This window comes from Lepisma saccharinum, chromosome 11, assembly GCF_977018435.1.
Source record: "Lepisma saccharinum chromosome 11, izLepSacc3.1, whole genome shotgun sequence".
Taxonomy (NCBI): Eukaryota; Metazoa; Arthropoda; class Insecta; order Zygentoma; family Lepismatidae; genus Lepisma; species Lepisma saccharinum.
Window position 1 is genome coordinate 36476961 of NC_139239.1, and position 16328 is coordinate 36493288.

At 39.5% G+C, this 16328-nt stretch overlaps 1 protein-coding gene across 1 annotated transcript in view; it reads right to left on the bottom strand.

The window, feature by feature from the left end:
• Positions 1-16328, bottom strand: part of LOC145994725 (focadhesin) — a 91177-nt gene that overhangs the window by 44638 nt on the left and 30211 nt on the right. The window contains exons 8-9 of the mRNA XM_083130928.1: positions 1479-1684; positions 665-868 (exon numbers count right to left, since the gene is read on the bottom strand). Of these exons, the coding sequence (XP_082987054.1) occupies positions 665-868; positions 1479-1684 (410 nt within the window). The remainder of the gene's footprint in view (positions 1-664; positions 869-1478; positions 1685-16328) is intronic.

Here is a 16328-nt window from a genome sequence, read left to right on the forward strand (position 1 = left end):
CTGAATTTACTCTCATTAATTATTCCTTGAATGTTGATTCTTCGATATGTGTTAAATGTACATTCGTTAGTCGTTTTGATGTAAAATGCATACTTTTTCAATAAATGTCAGTCACATCATGTGGATATTTATGAGTTTTAGACTGCTCTCTTAATCTAAACATGGATTTAAAAGAAACAACTTTACAAGCACTGTATTGAATGTATACATCCTCTCAGTACAAAAATTATTATGGCTCAGGTAATGGCATGTGGGAGGGGGCCCAAAATCATGTCATAACATTTTAGTTACGGCACCAACATCCTGGTTATAATATTGGCAGTGGCACCACAGTTCACTGTGCCCAGCATGGACGTGTGCAGGATTTTTTCCAGGGAGGGGCAAGCAAAGGTTTTTTTTGGGGGGGGGGCAAAGGAGGCATATTTCTCCCCATAGTAGTGATGCCCCCTCAAAAAAATTTCAATCTGAAATTATCATGTTTCTTCAACGAATTTATAATTAACAATAATTACTGTGACTGAAATGAAATTATGTATGAAATTGATAATTTTTAGGTGGACATTCATTTTCCCCTTGCCCCCCTTTCGGACGTACATGGTGCCCAAGTGCCATAGTACCTAAATCTAGGAAAGTTAGAATACGAAAAGATAAGAGTTAACCTTACCCAATAACAACAGCAGGTCTTTTGTCTCTTGACAATTTAGGAGCTAGAGCCTTCCAGGCACTGCATGCATCTAAGCTTCCAGATTTACATAATTCCGCTATTCCTTGCAATGCATATAATGACGCCACACTTCCAGTAGGTCCTCCAAGCCGATTCAGAATCTGGGACAAAAGAGGCGTCATTTCTGAACTGTGCTGATGTGCTCTAAAAGATAATTTCACAAGTAGATTATATACATAAATTATGTTACAATATATTGCAGACTTGTCCAACTTTAATATCAAGAGTGATTAACTGTCATGAGCAAATAGTACCAATGATTTACCAACCTAAATTCAAATATTTGTAAAGATTTGATAAGCACATATATACAAATCAGTAACATGGACAATTACAAAGAATTATGAAAAGCATTTTCCTGACATATTTGTGCTCATCTTTATTTTTGTATTATTTCATTCAGCATAAAAATGACCATTTGTGCTGTATCTTGAACTCTCAATAAATAAATAAAAATGTAAAACAATTACATTCAGCTCAGGCCTGCACAATATGAGACTTCCCTATTAAAAAAATTTCACTGAAAATGGTTACAGCTCTATTAATGTATAAATTTTAATACAAATTATGCATATTAGGCAGTAACTGTTTGTTTGTTTCTAATTCACTCATTTTTCTTCCAAGCGTAAATTTTCAGTGACAAACGAAGAAGAGATAAAAAAAAAGCAGTTTTCAACTTTTTTGATAGCGGTTAATGAAACCATAATTTCTTCACAAACTCAATCATGAAACTAATTAAAACTTTAATTCTTACCTTGTTTCACATATTTCCTTAATTGCAGCTGCTCTTGCAATTTCAAATTCCCAATCCCCTTCTCCTTCAAGCAGAAGCCTCTGCAGGTAAGGGTAGCATCTGGGTTCAGTCTTCCACACCTCGACAAACAAACTCAGAACAAGACTCTTCATGGAATTTGTGCTCTTTAGAGATTCTAAGGTGTGAATCACTAAAGCCACATTCTCCTGAAACAATAAATAATTAAATTAACTTGGAAATATATTCCAGCATGCAGAGGAAATCATATTTCAGTTGAAACATTATAGAAAAATTGTGTATCAAGTCCAATTTGAACCTGGGGAGTTCTAATAAATTAGCCAATGGGCTAACCAGAATCAAATCTTGGATGAGCAATCAATTTCCACAGGGATGTCGTTAGGGGGGGGCACAGGGGGCACTGGCCCCCCGAAACGTTCACGTGGCCCCGGCAAACTGTTCTACATTTGCTGAAAATTGTACTTTCATGATAAATATTGCAAAATAGTTTTTCAGTAATTTTTTCTTTCAGTTAGAAACACTGTTCTTAATTTGAGTGGCACGAACCCAAAACCACATTTCTTTCTAGTTTTCCTGGTTCTAGCTATAGTGGATGTCAGTGTAGGAACCTAGAACTTCGTTGTTCCTCGAAATTTTGAGGGAGCGGTCTTCCACCCCTCGTAGTCGCAGGTCAACAACAGGCAGGGTTGGGCGTTGAGTGTTGCTGTTGCGTCCAAACTATGTTTTGAGCTTGAGTAGATTGAAGAACGACCGCTTGTGCAGCGGTAAACGACATATATGCAAACAGTTACAACTGGTCCCGAATCAGAGTGCAATACACGCTAAAATAAGTATAATGGTGGCAGGATGCTTCATATTTCCGGATAAGTAGTATTATTCGCACCAAATATCTATTCTACTATTGAAACAGTCTAAAACACGCAACGTGTTAAAAGTAATTATCTTCACAAACTGTACGATTTCTCGAGTCGCGTATTTTTCTCGATATCGTGAAGACCAATTTTGAGAATCCTCCTTAACAAACGATGCCTCCTGATTGCGCAGAGATAGCGTTGTTGCCTTGTAATCGAGGGGTCCCGGGTTCGATACATGGGTGGAGGTACACAGTGGTCCGGATCTTACTTTAAACTGTAGGTCCAGCCCCGATTAGCATTAGTGTATATAAATTGGACTAAAAACACCAACTCAACTCGACTCCTTAACAAACTTTTCGAAGAAACGAAAATTTAAACAAAAACAAGTAAATACATTTTTGTAATTTTGAAGTAAATTATTATTATTATTATTATTGTTATTTTTTGGGTATTTTTGGTTTGTATGAATCTGCCTCACACAGTAAGCTTATTTTGTTGAGTCAAGTACAATAAAAACCCTTGCAATAAGTCACTGGAAAGACATGCGAGGTTGCACATATATTTGAGCATCTATAAATATATAATAAACCGTGGTTCGACAGCCCTGGAAGGGCCTTGGTCTATCTCCCGACTGCCAGTCCCTCTCACAATCCTACCTAAAATTTTAGAGGTGTGGAGATCTTTAACCAGTAATGAGGTGACGTAGGGTCAGCACGTCGAACCCCCAAACCGTTATAGGGGATATCCGTAAAGGATAATTATATTCTTGTGGTAAGTAGTCGTTGTCATTTAACAAACTTTATTGATTTATTCCATCAGCATTATTTAAATTGTAGTGCCATACTGAACTTACCAACTTAACAAAGGCACATTGATTGCTAAATGAGGCATTTTCCTTGTGTTGCAGAGCAGGTTCAGTTTTTGGAGTATTGCAACGTTTTACACAGTCCGTTCGAAGAATTTTGAGAATATTGATGTTTTGTCAAAGGTACCACCCCCGAATAAATATCTGTGGATGTTTTACAGGTTTCATCGTATTTAAGATGGTATTTTTTCTGGTGCAACTTTCCTCCGTACATGTCTTTTGCCACTCAAGCTGAAGAGCCGATTCATAGGTGCAACGACCTTGACAGAAAGAAACTCTGATTGGCACCATGTTGACAAAAGACTCAAGAAGTCCCGCAACCGACAGAACTCGAAGTGCTCGGATCCTACGGTAACATACACTTTGGTTGAACACAAACGGATGCATTGGTAGGAAATGCAGTGATTTTATGGGCTGTCCTTTTCTGGGAACTCGGGGACCTTTTGAAAACACACTTTCCCTTCATGCACACCAGGGAGCCTAAGCCAGGTGCCAGGTCACCCCTTCCCACAAAATCTTCTCTTCATCTGGCTCTGGTTATCGGCCGAGCCGAAACGCACTGCAGGTAGCTAGGACTTTCTGGGTTAATTACTTTATGGTTCAGCATGGACATAGGCTTTTCAAATTGCAAGAGACAAAATTCTACTGTTTGTCCCTTTTCTGGCGGGAGATGAATGACAAAGATGTCGCGGTTTCTTCAGGTTCCCACACTCAACCCTTGTGCTCATAACCTGCAATGAAGGGAAAGGCCATAATAAGCCTTTGTAATGTACCAGCTTTATATATCCTTCCTTGGTAACTTTCCACTCATTTTCAAGAAACATCTGATTCTTTTTGCCCTACTGTGTTGATTGGTCGACAATTGATGACTGTCAGCTAGTTCGAAGAACAGTTTGATCCAAGAAGTGGTTTCATAGTTAGCTTCTGTAAACGTAAGATTCCGGTAGGATCACGGAGTGCTTGATATCTCATTTTCATGCTTTGCGAGTGAAATTAATTTGCTCTTCTGCCACATTTGGCTAATTGCGAAGATGGGGATGAGTGATGATATGATTAAATTGATCAATGCACACAACAAACACCCATGCTCAGTCCGGAATTCGAACCCGGCACACCTGGCATCGTAGCACGATGTGCTAACCACTCTTCCACGGGGGTAGGCGAAGAAGTGAAATTTCGAGTGTGAAGCTGCCAGCTTGTTTTCCTCTCGAAAAAGTTGAAGTAGGATCGACTGATCAACCAAATGTCCAACACATTGACTTTCTAAATTGGTGTCAGACTACCACACAGGAGACCGGGCTTGACTCCCAGGACGGTTGATCTGACATGTGATGAAGAATAAGTCACATTTCAATAAAGGAAGGAAACTAGGTATGTAGTCAACATTTTATAGTAGTGTGCATGCTCTAGAAATAATATGTTTCAAAATTCTGCATATTTTGTGATTTTTCTTCATTTAGCCTCCACCAGGGTTATCAAAGGTCCATCTACCCATAAGTTCTATGGGTTTTATTGGGATCCGTTGCAGGACCGGAACCTTTCTTCTCGCACAATTTAAATTCGGTCCTAGTAGTGTATTGTTCCATTAAAAAAAGTTACTGGATCGTATTTAAATTGATCCGGAAAAAAATCCTGCACCGAATTTTAATTGATCCTGGAAAAAAGGTTCTTGGACAGTGTTTAAATTCAGCAGCAAAACAAGGTTCCTGGACCGTATTTAAATTTTACCGAAAAAAGGGTTCCCGCACTGTATTTAAATTCATACAGAAAAAAGGTTCCTGGACCGAATTTAGGCCTAGAACCCATTTACACTTGCTGATTTTCTCTCCCGGATATGAAATGAATTTATTTGCAATACCTGGACCATTAACAACCCTGGGATTTTTAAAGATTAGGGAACGCATACATTCTAATCCCATTATAGGACCGGAACCTTTTCTCTCGCACAATCTAAATTCGTACCAAGTTGCGAATTGCTTCATTTCAATACGGAACTTTGACCCTATTTAAACTGATCCGGAAAAAATGTTCGTTGACCGTATTTAAATTCTTCAACAAATCAGGTTCCTGGACCGAATTGAAATTCATCTGGGAAGAATATTCCTGGACCGAATTGAAAAGGTTCATTACGGTCCAGAACCCATTTACGCTTGCCGATTTTCTCTCCTGGACCGGAATTGAATTTATTTAAAATTCCTGGACCTTTAACAACCCTGGCCTCCACCCGCAAATGCAGACGCTGTGGCTGCTGCTTAGGCGGAAAAGTTGACTAGACATACAAATAAAATTTATCCAAAGGTATATAGCGAATAATAGTTGCTTACATAATAATATCATGAAATACGGAGAGCCAAATTACTTATCAAGCATTTTCTTTTATTTGCCTATCCCAGTGGGAGCGAAAAGCATTTGCTCTTGCTGGTGAACTCTGTTCCTGCAAATTCAAGACGGCATTTTCTAATTTACATTTCTATTTGGGCCGACAACTCCGTGTTGGAGTGGTTAGCAGGTTACGCTACGAAGCAGAATGTCCCATGTTCGAATCCCGACCTGAGAATGTGTCTTCTTTGTGATGGTCCTTTTATCAAGTTAATCTTAACTCATTCTCATCTTCACGATTAGCCAAAAAGTGTAAGAAAAGTGAAGTAAAATGAACCAAGTCAATCAATAATTTATATTTCGTTATTTTACGTCGCTTTCTACCTCTTGTGTTAAATGCGACGATGAGACTGAATGATGATCCGAAGGAATAGCAACGCGAGACATGATGCAACCACACCTGTCCAAGGTCCGAACCTTGAACCTCTGGTTTCGTGGTCATGCTTCGGAAGTGGAATCCTTGGAATTAAAAACTATAAAAGTAGGGTGAAAGAAAACAACATTATACTGTGCAAAAAAGCCATGTTTAGGTCCTCTAAAGAAAAGTACAGTTATTCAGTAAAATTAATTTTGAAGGACAAAGCCTCCGAAGTGTTTTTCCATTCGGTGACGCGTGGTCATCACATTGAGTCCCATCTAGTTTTGAGAGTGGAATTCGCATACATATTGATTTCAAGTAGCTTCTCAATTGTCCTCATGATGTTAGGCCATCACAGAAATTTTGGAGTTCCTACCAGGGATCGAAGCTTGAAAGACTAGAGCGCAATAATTTGAGCGTGCGGGAATTTTGTTGTTTCTATTGTTATCATATATTCAGTTTTGCACGCGCAAAGATTACTTTTAAGAAACTAGATGTGTGCATAAAATTTCATATACAGGGTGGCTCAATAAGTCACTTAACACCCTCAGTACAAGGCCACTGCGGCATGGAATTTGAAATTGGCGATGACCAATCATTGCCTGGCCAAGGGGGAACCACATTGATGCCACCCACATGGTCGGTGGCCATCTTGATGTCCGCCATCTTGAATTCAACTTCAGAATTTTAAATGGGAAGGGGGTCGTGCGACATATCAAAATGGGCTAGAATTTCACGAGAAATGCAATGGTGAAGGTTTTTTCGACGTATCTTTAACCAGTAAAACGTTATGACTGAATTCTTGTACCAATTTGCTCCTTTTCGAGGTGTTAGAAAAATGCCTTAAAATTTGTTTAGCGCATCGGTAATGCATCGAGATCAAAGTGATGTCTAGGGAGAGACGTTCGCATGCCATTGCACATTATTTTAATCGGATACATCCACGAAGAGCTGCTCATGATGAATGGTTGTCGCAAACAATTTACAGTGTGACGCTTCCATTGAATTAAAAGTCCTTCACAATGACAAGGCTAATGTTTATGTTCAGAAGGAAGTTCATAAACAGAATATGCGACCCTTGTCATCTGATAACTAACTTTGGAGAAAAACAGGTTCATAACGTTCCCATAAGGGTTCTGGTGTTCTTCCCTATTGAAAAAACTCTGTAAAAAGTACCTTCTTCCATAAGCAAGGATGAAAAAAACTGTTTATTTAACAAATCCAACTAACCCATAGTATTTAAGGTTCCGTTGATGGAAAATTGACTAACCAATCGTGTTCCACACAGCACGCCACGCCATTAACTTACCAACACTAACCATTCAGCTTTGATCTGTCGAAAATGGGTTATCAGATAAAAAGCATTGAATATTCTGTTTATGAACTTCCTTCTGAACATAAACATTAGCCTTGTCACTGTGAAGGACTTTTAATTCAATGGAAGCGTCACACTGTAAATTGTTCGCGACAACCATTTATAATGCGCAGCTCTTCATGGATGTATCCGATTAAAATCATGTGCAATGGCATACGAACTTCTCCCCCTAGACGTCACTTTGATCTCGATGCATTACCGATGCGCTAAACAAATTTTAAGGCATTTTTCTAACACCTCGAAAAGGAGCAAATTAGTACAAGAATTCAGTCATAACTTTTTACTCGTTAAAGATACATCGAAAAAACCTTCACCATTGCATTTCTCGTGAAATTCTAGCCCATTTTGATACGTCGCACGACCCCCTTCCCATTTAAAATTCTGAAGTTGAATTCAAGATGGCGGACATCAAGATGGCCGCCGACTGTGTGGGTGGCGTCAATGTGGTTCCCCCTTGGCCAGGCAATGATTGGTCATCGCCATTTTCACATTCCATGCCGCAGTGGCCTTGTACTGAGGGTGTTAAGTGACTTATTGAGCCACCCTGTATATCGTCATCATTCTCCAATGTGAACAGTACGACGCCACAAAAGACTCGTGCATGTCCCATAGAATAGTGGTTAAGGGTGTCGCCTTGCAATAAAGGCCACCGGATTCAATTCTGGTATAAACAATATAGTAGATGGGATGCCTATCTTGAACTCATTACACAAACATTTCATTTTCGCACCGTTGTCATACTTGTACGTACACCTGATACCAGCACCCTTTTATATCTAAACCCACGGAAGAGAGTTTTCTCTACTTCTCAATTTTCTTCGAGCAAATTTACAAATCTAAGGAGTAAGGAGTAATGACATTGTTCTTGGTGTCTCAAAAATCTAACGTAAGAGAAAATACATAGAATTTTAAAGACTGTCTAGATGCCATTAAGTTAATAAGTTCATTCTGCATTTAGATTCCCGAATAATGGCCGTGGATTTCGCGAGTCTATATCCGTAAATTTTTTGGGGGCTACAGGAGAAAATAATGTTCTCTTCCAACAAGATTTTATATATATACATACTGTACATATACTTATGTAGGACTATATGATATATTAATAGTTTGTTAGTTTTTAATGGTTTGATAGAAAAAAAAATCTTAAGTTTTGGCCCCCCCCGAACTGATCAATCTAGCTACGTCCCTGAATTTCCAATAAGGTGTAGTAAATACTGTTCTTTTCTATTTATATTGACGGATGAAAAACTCACTTTTAATCATCATATTATAGCTACCACTAAAAAAAGCCATGCACCTTCTTGGTCTTCTATACAGATTTAGTGAAGTTCAAAACCCATCATCTCTTGCCTTATTCTTTAAATCTTTCATCTTGCCCATCCTTGAATACTGTTCCCCAATTTGGGCAATGGCCTTAAAAACCAATCTTACCAGAATAGATTCTGTTCTCAGTTTCTTTCTTGCCATTGTTCGTCATAGAATACCTTCTTCCGACATGTATCCAAATCAGACACCATGGCTGCTCTGAACATTCTCTCTTCATCCTTTCGTCGTGATCTAGCTGACATGAATTTTTTATACAAGATAATAAATGGCAAAATCAGAACAGATCTCCTAATCAGTGAATTCACACTTAGGGTACCCCAAAAGCAAACACGCAACCTGCAACTCTTCCACAACCCAACCACTGGGCTATCCTTTCTACAACGCTCCTTGTTTTACAGGCTGCTTACAGGTTTCTTCCAGAACGTAATTTTTATATATTACTGACCAAGAACATGTAAATTTATCCCATCTTGCTATTGTTTTTATTTTTTGTTATTTTTTGTTTCTACTTTATGTTGTTTCAGTGTAAAATGGCCAAATAAGACTATCTGTAAATGTTTCTCTTTCCCTTTTCCTTTCTTGCTGCACGTGTGCATCAATAGTTTCTTAAAGAAAAGTTGCCGCTCAAACACACACACACACACTACTATTACTTTAGTTTTAAAAAAATAGTTTCCTTGTGGTGTAGCTTCTGATTCACATTAATTTTATCTTGGGAGTGTTGCCTACAATGAATAAACACAATTCCCAGAAAAATCATGTGATTTTTGGAAAACAATCAGTGAGACTGCTGGTCTAAAACAAGAAACAAGGGACTTGCATACTTTAGATTTTCCAGAAATGCAATAATATGTTTTTCCCTCACAGTATTAAATGAAAGGTAGGCAAATTATGTTAAATTTGTGTTGTATACTTTATGTGTCAATGCGATAAGAGACTTGTTATTGTGATTGGTATTATAAGTGGTAAAATCAGTTGACATTGGTTATCGGCACAGTCCTTAAAGTTTGTTTCAAGTTCACTTTATGTTTAGATCAGCTAAGACTGGAATGGCAGTTTAAAGTGGAATCTGAAACAATATGAAATTTTCCTCCACCAAGAAATGAACCCATAACTCTGATTACAAGGTAAGAGCATAGAGGCGTCTCGTGAACGCATGCGGTGCATGCTGCGCATGCGTCAATTGTGGGAAAAAGGACAGCTTGCTCTGCGACGACATTTATGAACATTCCTACATTCTAATTTTTTCATATAGGAGAAGTGTATATTTTACACGAGAGCGCTCAACTAAGCTTATATTACATTTCTTGGATCTGAAGTGAAAGAAAGTAATAATTCTTTTCCCACAATTGACGCATGCGTCACTTCAGATCCAAGAAATGTAATATAAGCTTAGTTCAGCGCTCTCGTGTAAAATAAATACTTCTCCTATATGAAGACATTAGAATGTAGAAACGCTCATGAATTTCGTCGCAGAGCAAGCTGTCCTTTTTCCCACAATTGACGCATGCGCAGCAGGCGTTCACGAGACGCCTCTGTAAGAGCATTAACTTCAACACTAACAGGGAAGCTACAAGGTCATTGTATGATGCAGGTTTATATTTATACAGGGTAATTCAGATGAAAGTACAGATGATTCTAAGCAAAAACGGTGAACATGGGTCCAAATTATAATCACTGTTGAGATATTGCATGAAATCATACCCATGGCACCCTGCAAATGAGAAGGGTAGAAATGGAAGAACATTTCACTGACCAGTTTACATGAGAAGTGCTAAAGGGGAAAGACTGGTACATATTTAAACTTATGACCACCTACATCAATGAACTTCTGAATACATATCAAAGCATGCCTGGATCCTCGGTAAAGGTCATACTCGTATTCCTAGGTTTAGGTCATAGCATCCACGGTGCAAGCAATCAGTTCAGCACAGGTAGTCTCCATCATGTAGTAAACAACAATCTTAATCCAACCCCAAATGAAATGCTGGATATGTAGCATTGTGTTGCCAAGGGTGCCAACACAACGCTGGTACTAACACAATGGTAAATGCACCTCCACACATTCTGAACACCTTCTCCAGCACAGCCAATCACCACCATATGCTTCACACAGTGCTACATGAATGGGAGTTGAAAATTACCACCAGCCACACATTGCAAAATCTTGGTAACCTTTATGAATCAGATCCGTGTTCATATAACCCTTTTACATAGCATTATAAGTACTTTACATGACATAATTTTGAAACTTCCTCCTAAATTTCATTCTGGTTAAATATTATGTACAGCAGGCATGTCAAACTCAAAATCTGAACTGGGCCAAATAGTCAGTAGTGTTCGATAGAGCGGGCCGCAAGGAAAAAAAATATTTCTTTAATACTTTATTTTAAAGAATGACTAACATAACATTCAATAAAGTATATTGAACATTCATTGAAACTTGATCATTGCTTCTTGCCTGACAGCTGGCATCTTTTTTCTGCCACCAACTTATCAATATCAGGAGACATCTTATTTAAAGCAGCTACTTTCAGAACACAGCTAAGATGAACGTCTGATAATCTGGATCTAGTTGGTGACTTGTTTCCTTTCACGAGTGAGAAAAGTTTTTCACACTGGTAAGTGCTACCGAACATGGAAATTATTTCACACGCAAATTTGCGGGTTTCTGGAAAACATGCAGGCAAGTACTTGTAAAAGTCAGGGATACCCACTTCGCTGTACTTTTGTTTCAAAGTTGAGTCGCACTGAATTTCAATTACTTCCATCTGCAAATGTGCTGCCACTTTTTCTACGTCAGACGTAAACAGGGCTGAAAACAAGGAGATCTTGTCTTCGAAAGAACGAACATCGTGGAACCTTTTCCCGAATTCAGTATTCAAAAGCTGAATTTTTTCGGCGTACTTTTTGTACAAAACAGGGTCCTGTGAACTTGATCTGTATTTAGAACAAGTTGGAAAGTGTGTCAAGTCTTCGTTTCTTAACTGTTTTTCCCAAAGCAATAACTTACGCTCGAATGTTTTGACTTGATCATTCATGTTGGTGATTAATTGATCTTTTCCTTGCAGTTTCAAATTTAAATCTGACAAGTGTTTCGTTATATCAACAAGAAAGGAAAGATCTTGTAACCACGTTGGTTGCGAAAAAAGGCTGGTATCTTGTTCTTTCATTTCCAAAAATTGACATATTTCATCTTTCAAGTTCCAGAATCTTTCAAGAACCATAGAACACGATAGCCAGCGCACTTCTGTGTAGTAGGGCATTCCAGAATATTCGCTTTCTAAATCTGCTAGGAAAGCAGAAAATTGTCGCTGGTTTAAGCCACAGGATCTTATGAAGTTGATAGCTTTTTTCACAGGCTTCATCACACTTTCCATGTTGATTACTTTTGAACACAAGACCTCTTGGTGAATGATGCAATGCACATGATGGAACATGTGTTTATCGCAGGTTTCACGAAATTCGTTTTGCAGTTTTGTCACAAAACCATTGTTTTTTCCCGTCATTGAAGGGGCACCATCCGTAGCTACACAGGATAACTTTGACAGAGGTAAATCATACTTCCGCAAAAGTTCACGAACAGCAATAAATATATCCTCACCGGTAGTAGTGTCATGCAACGGTACAATGTCCAATAGCTCCTCGAAAATGTTGAACTCCTCATCACAAGCACGAAGAAACACAGCTAAGTGAGCTATACCACCGATGTCTGTACTCTCATCACAAGCGATGGAATAAGCAATGAAATTTGACACTTTTGTTTTAATTTGATCACTCAAATCACAGGCCAGTTCGGTTACTCTTTCAGCAACCATGTTGCGGGATAGTGAAATGCCTTGAAAAGCTTTTACACTTGCGGGATTAACTATTTCAGCAGCTTTTACCAAGCACCGTTTAATAAACTCGCCTTCGGCAAAAGGTTTTGAGTGTTTAGCTATCAACTCCGACAATGCGTAGCTTGCGCGTACCGCAGCTTCGCTTCCTTGAGCTACTTTAGTAAACATACCTTGTTGTTGTTTTAATTCTGCCTTCAACTCTCTCAGCTTGTCTTGCCTCATTAATCCGTCGTATTGGTTGTATGTAGCTCTGTGTTGCTCATAATGACGTTTGACATTATATAACTTCGGTACACTAATGGTTGATCTGCACACCAAGCAAACAATTTTATCTTTCACTTCACAACAAAAGTACTCCAACTCCCATTTCTCTTGAAAACTACGATGTTCATCAGAAATTTTTCGTTTACTACCACTTGGTTTCGACAAAGACATTGTTGGTAGCACAAACAAAGCAACCCGAATAGACTGCTAGACCCAAACTTCTTGGAAAATGGAACCGACAGAGGGTAGCAAAGATGCGGGAAAGGCAAGGGAGGGGTGAGTCGCACAGACTATAAGACGCGGTAATAGGTTTTCGGGCAAAGGCAGCTTCTTCCCCTTTCCCTTCAACCCTCCCCTCATTCTAGATTCCGGAGGGAAAACTGCGCAGGCAGACGACTTAGCCTTGGACTCGGAACAACTGGCAATCACTACATTCGTCAACCACCCCAATAATGCAACACGACCACCTTTTTTCACCTACCAACGGGTATATCCTGTCCAAGAGGAAAACTTGTGAAATTTCACATCGTGTTATATAATAACACAGATATTTTAGCAACTACTACATCTGAAGGTTCTACTACTTAAAAACAGGTAATAGCAAAGGGGCCGCACAAAAATATATCGAGGGCCGCATGCGGCCCGCGGGCCGCGTGTTTGACATGCCTGATGTACAGTATAAACAGTAGAGTGCCACACACGTAAATTTGCCGTTGCGTAGAAACGAATTTTCGTTTCGTCTCCCTCTCTCTTAGCATCATGTGTTCTACCCTGCTCGAAAACCTTCGCTATTGTTGCCACATTGTCATTCCATTCCTGGACACACTCGCGCAAACATCATTGAAAACAATTGAATAGCTCTCCAGCTCGCGGTTCCCACCGTTCGGTAGGGACGCTAATGTGGCAATATAGCACGGCGTAGTGCTTGCTTCTTTTATGCAGTGCATGTTCATTGGCTAGCTAGTAACTAGTGTTGCCAACTGTAATAATGAAGCACTATTTCTGTCACGGAAGGGGAAAAGGCAGGTAAAGTGGCGGTGAGTTTTGTTGGATTGGAAGCACCATATTTTTATTTTATACTAAGTATTTGACCGGTTTGACGTTGTGTGCGTGTATTGCGTGTGTTTATGTAAAAGTGTGTGTTTGCTAATGAACGTTAAATTCCATAATGCCTCCAGTTCTGTCGAAGTTGAAATCAAAAACCTTGCATAGCCAAGCTCGGGAAATTCTAAGCAACGTGCACGAGTTCATGAAGGAGGAAGCCAGTCATGGTGTTAGCATCCCAATAAAGCATTTTGGCAAGAGAGCAGCGAACAGCAGCAACAAATTGTTCATATTTCATAATTTTGGAATTATTCAAAATAAATAAATTATGTGGTTCCAACATCATTTCAACTCTGGCTCCGGCACGTGTTCTTGTAGAAATTGCATAGAGGAGGCTGTCATTTTTGCTGCTTAATGCGATACATATTGTTTTCTGTGTTAAAATTGCCATGCTTTGATGGGTGACCAAGTTCATAGCAGGGCCGGCGGAAGGGGAGGGCGAACCGTCCCATCGCCCAGAGCGGCAAAATTTGAAGAGAAGAAAAAAATAAGCCTATTGAAAACTGTGATCGAGCGAGATATTCTTTTGCGCTGAATAGTATTGAAATAGCATAAGAAGTCTCATTATTTATTTTATATTTTGATGTTTTAGTTAGGAATATATTGATTTTCAATTTTCCGTTGCTGCGTAATGACCGGGGGGAGGGGGGGTCGAAATAGAGCGGCATCTGCCGCCACCTCCCAGGGAGGCAAAATTACTAGCGCCGGCCCTGGTTCATAACAAAAGAAAAAGCCGCGCAGCTTATCGTCTAGTGGCAGTATATGTACTTGTTATTGTTGTGGAAGCCGGCATCCTTTGTAAATGTACAACAAAGGCAACCGACTGTCGCCGATCTCAGAGAGGAAATAATAATACTGCTTCAGGAGGAGTGTTATGGTGCAATTGTAGCGGTTTAACACGTTGGCATGTTATTATCTGCCGTTGCAGTTCCATAACAGTGTATACGGGTTTTGGGAGTGAAAAGTTAGAACGCCACCAGTGCATTAATGCAATGAAAAATAATATATATATTTTTTTATTTTGTTTGAAATCACTCAAATAAGGAATCGTATGAAGAAGTCTTCTTTGCAGCATTTTTGGTAATTTTACTTATGTGTTAGTTCATATTTTGCGAATTTTTAGTCCATATGTATGTAGCTACATACATAGTCACTTGTTAGTACATATTAATCCTAGTCCTGGTATAATGCATGACGTTTAAAACTCAACGTTAGATAGACCTGAATTCTCTAATTTTATTGTTGTACGTAACAGCTGTGCATCGGCGCACCGCAGCGATTTTTCTATCTGCTCCATTAGCAACACTGCTTCTTTAGTTCTGTCGCGCATTGCACGGCAGAATTATCTGCGCTGGACTCTAGTAACCGTAGTCCTGTGCAAGTTTGCCTCATTATGAAAAGCCAACATGCATCTTTAATCTGTGTCCAATGACAAGTAATGGAGTAATCTCAGTATCTAAAAGACCAATCACCCCAATATTGTGGACACCAAGTTTGGTTCCTGGTGGAGGCACATCACAAGTGGTTCAGATTCAACTTTATAACTACAGTTCCAGCTCCCAATAACCTATCTGAGCATAAGGCAGAATTTACACATCTTCATTAATATCTACCAGGTGTGCCGGTTAATAATTCTTAATTTTTATCCGAAAGTAAACAAGTGTATCTGGCGAGAAAGGTAACAAATGCTTTATTCAAAGTATGCGCCATCGCTAGCTATACATTGTGCTCATCTGTCCGTCAAATTGTGGATGCCTTCCAGAAAAATTGTTTTGAGGTGATCCAGACCGCAAACCATTGTTCGACATCTTCGTAATTGTTGAAGTGTTGCTGGGAAAGTGAGTGAGACATCGATGAAAACAAGTGGTAGTCCGAAGGGGCTAAGTCTGGTGAGTATGGCGGGTGGGGCAAGAATTCCCAGCCAAGTACACAAATGGTGTCTCTGACGCCTTTCGCTGTGTGTGATGAGGCGTTGTCGTGCTGCAAAATCACTTTTCTGTGTCTTGTCACCCAATCTGGGGGCTTTTCGATCAATGCATGGTTCAAGTTGATGAGTTGTTGACGGTAGCGAACGGCATTCACTGTTTCACCTGGTTTCAGAAGCTCATGGTACACCATACCCTTCTGATCCCACCAAATGCACAGCATTGTCTTCCTTTTAAAGCGATTCGGTCTTGCAGTCAATGTTGAAGGTTGTCCTGGGTCAACCTATGACTTTTTGCATTTTGGGTTCTCGAAGTAAATCAATTTTTTGTCCCCAGTCACTTTCCGATGCAAGAAAGACTTTCTTTCATGCTGAGAAAGCAACACTTCACACCGTTTTTTGCTATTTCCATTTGTCTGTCGTTCAGATGATGTGGGACCCATTTTCCTGCCTTCTGGATCTTTCCCATGGCATGAAGACGATCAGATATGGTTTGGCGACCAACATTTAACTGCCAGTTGTTGTTGTGTTTGTGTATCGTCTT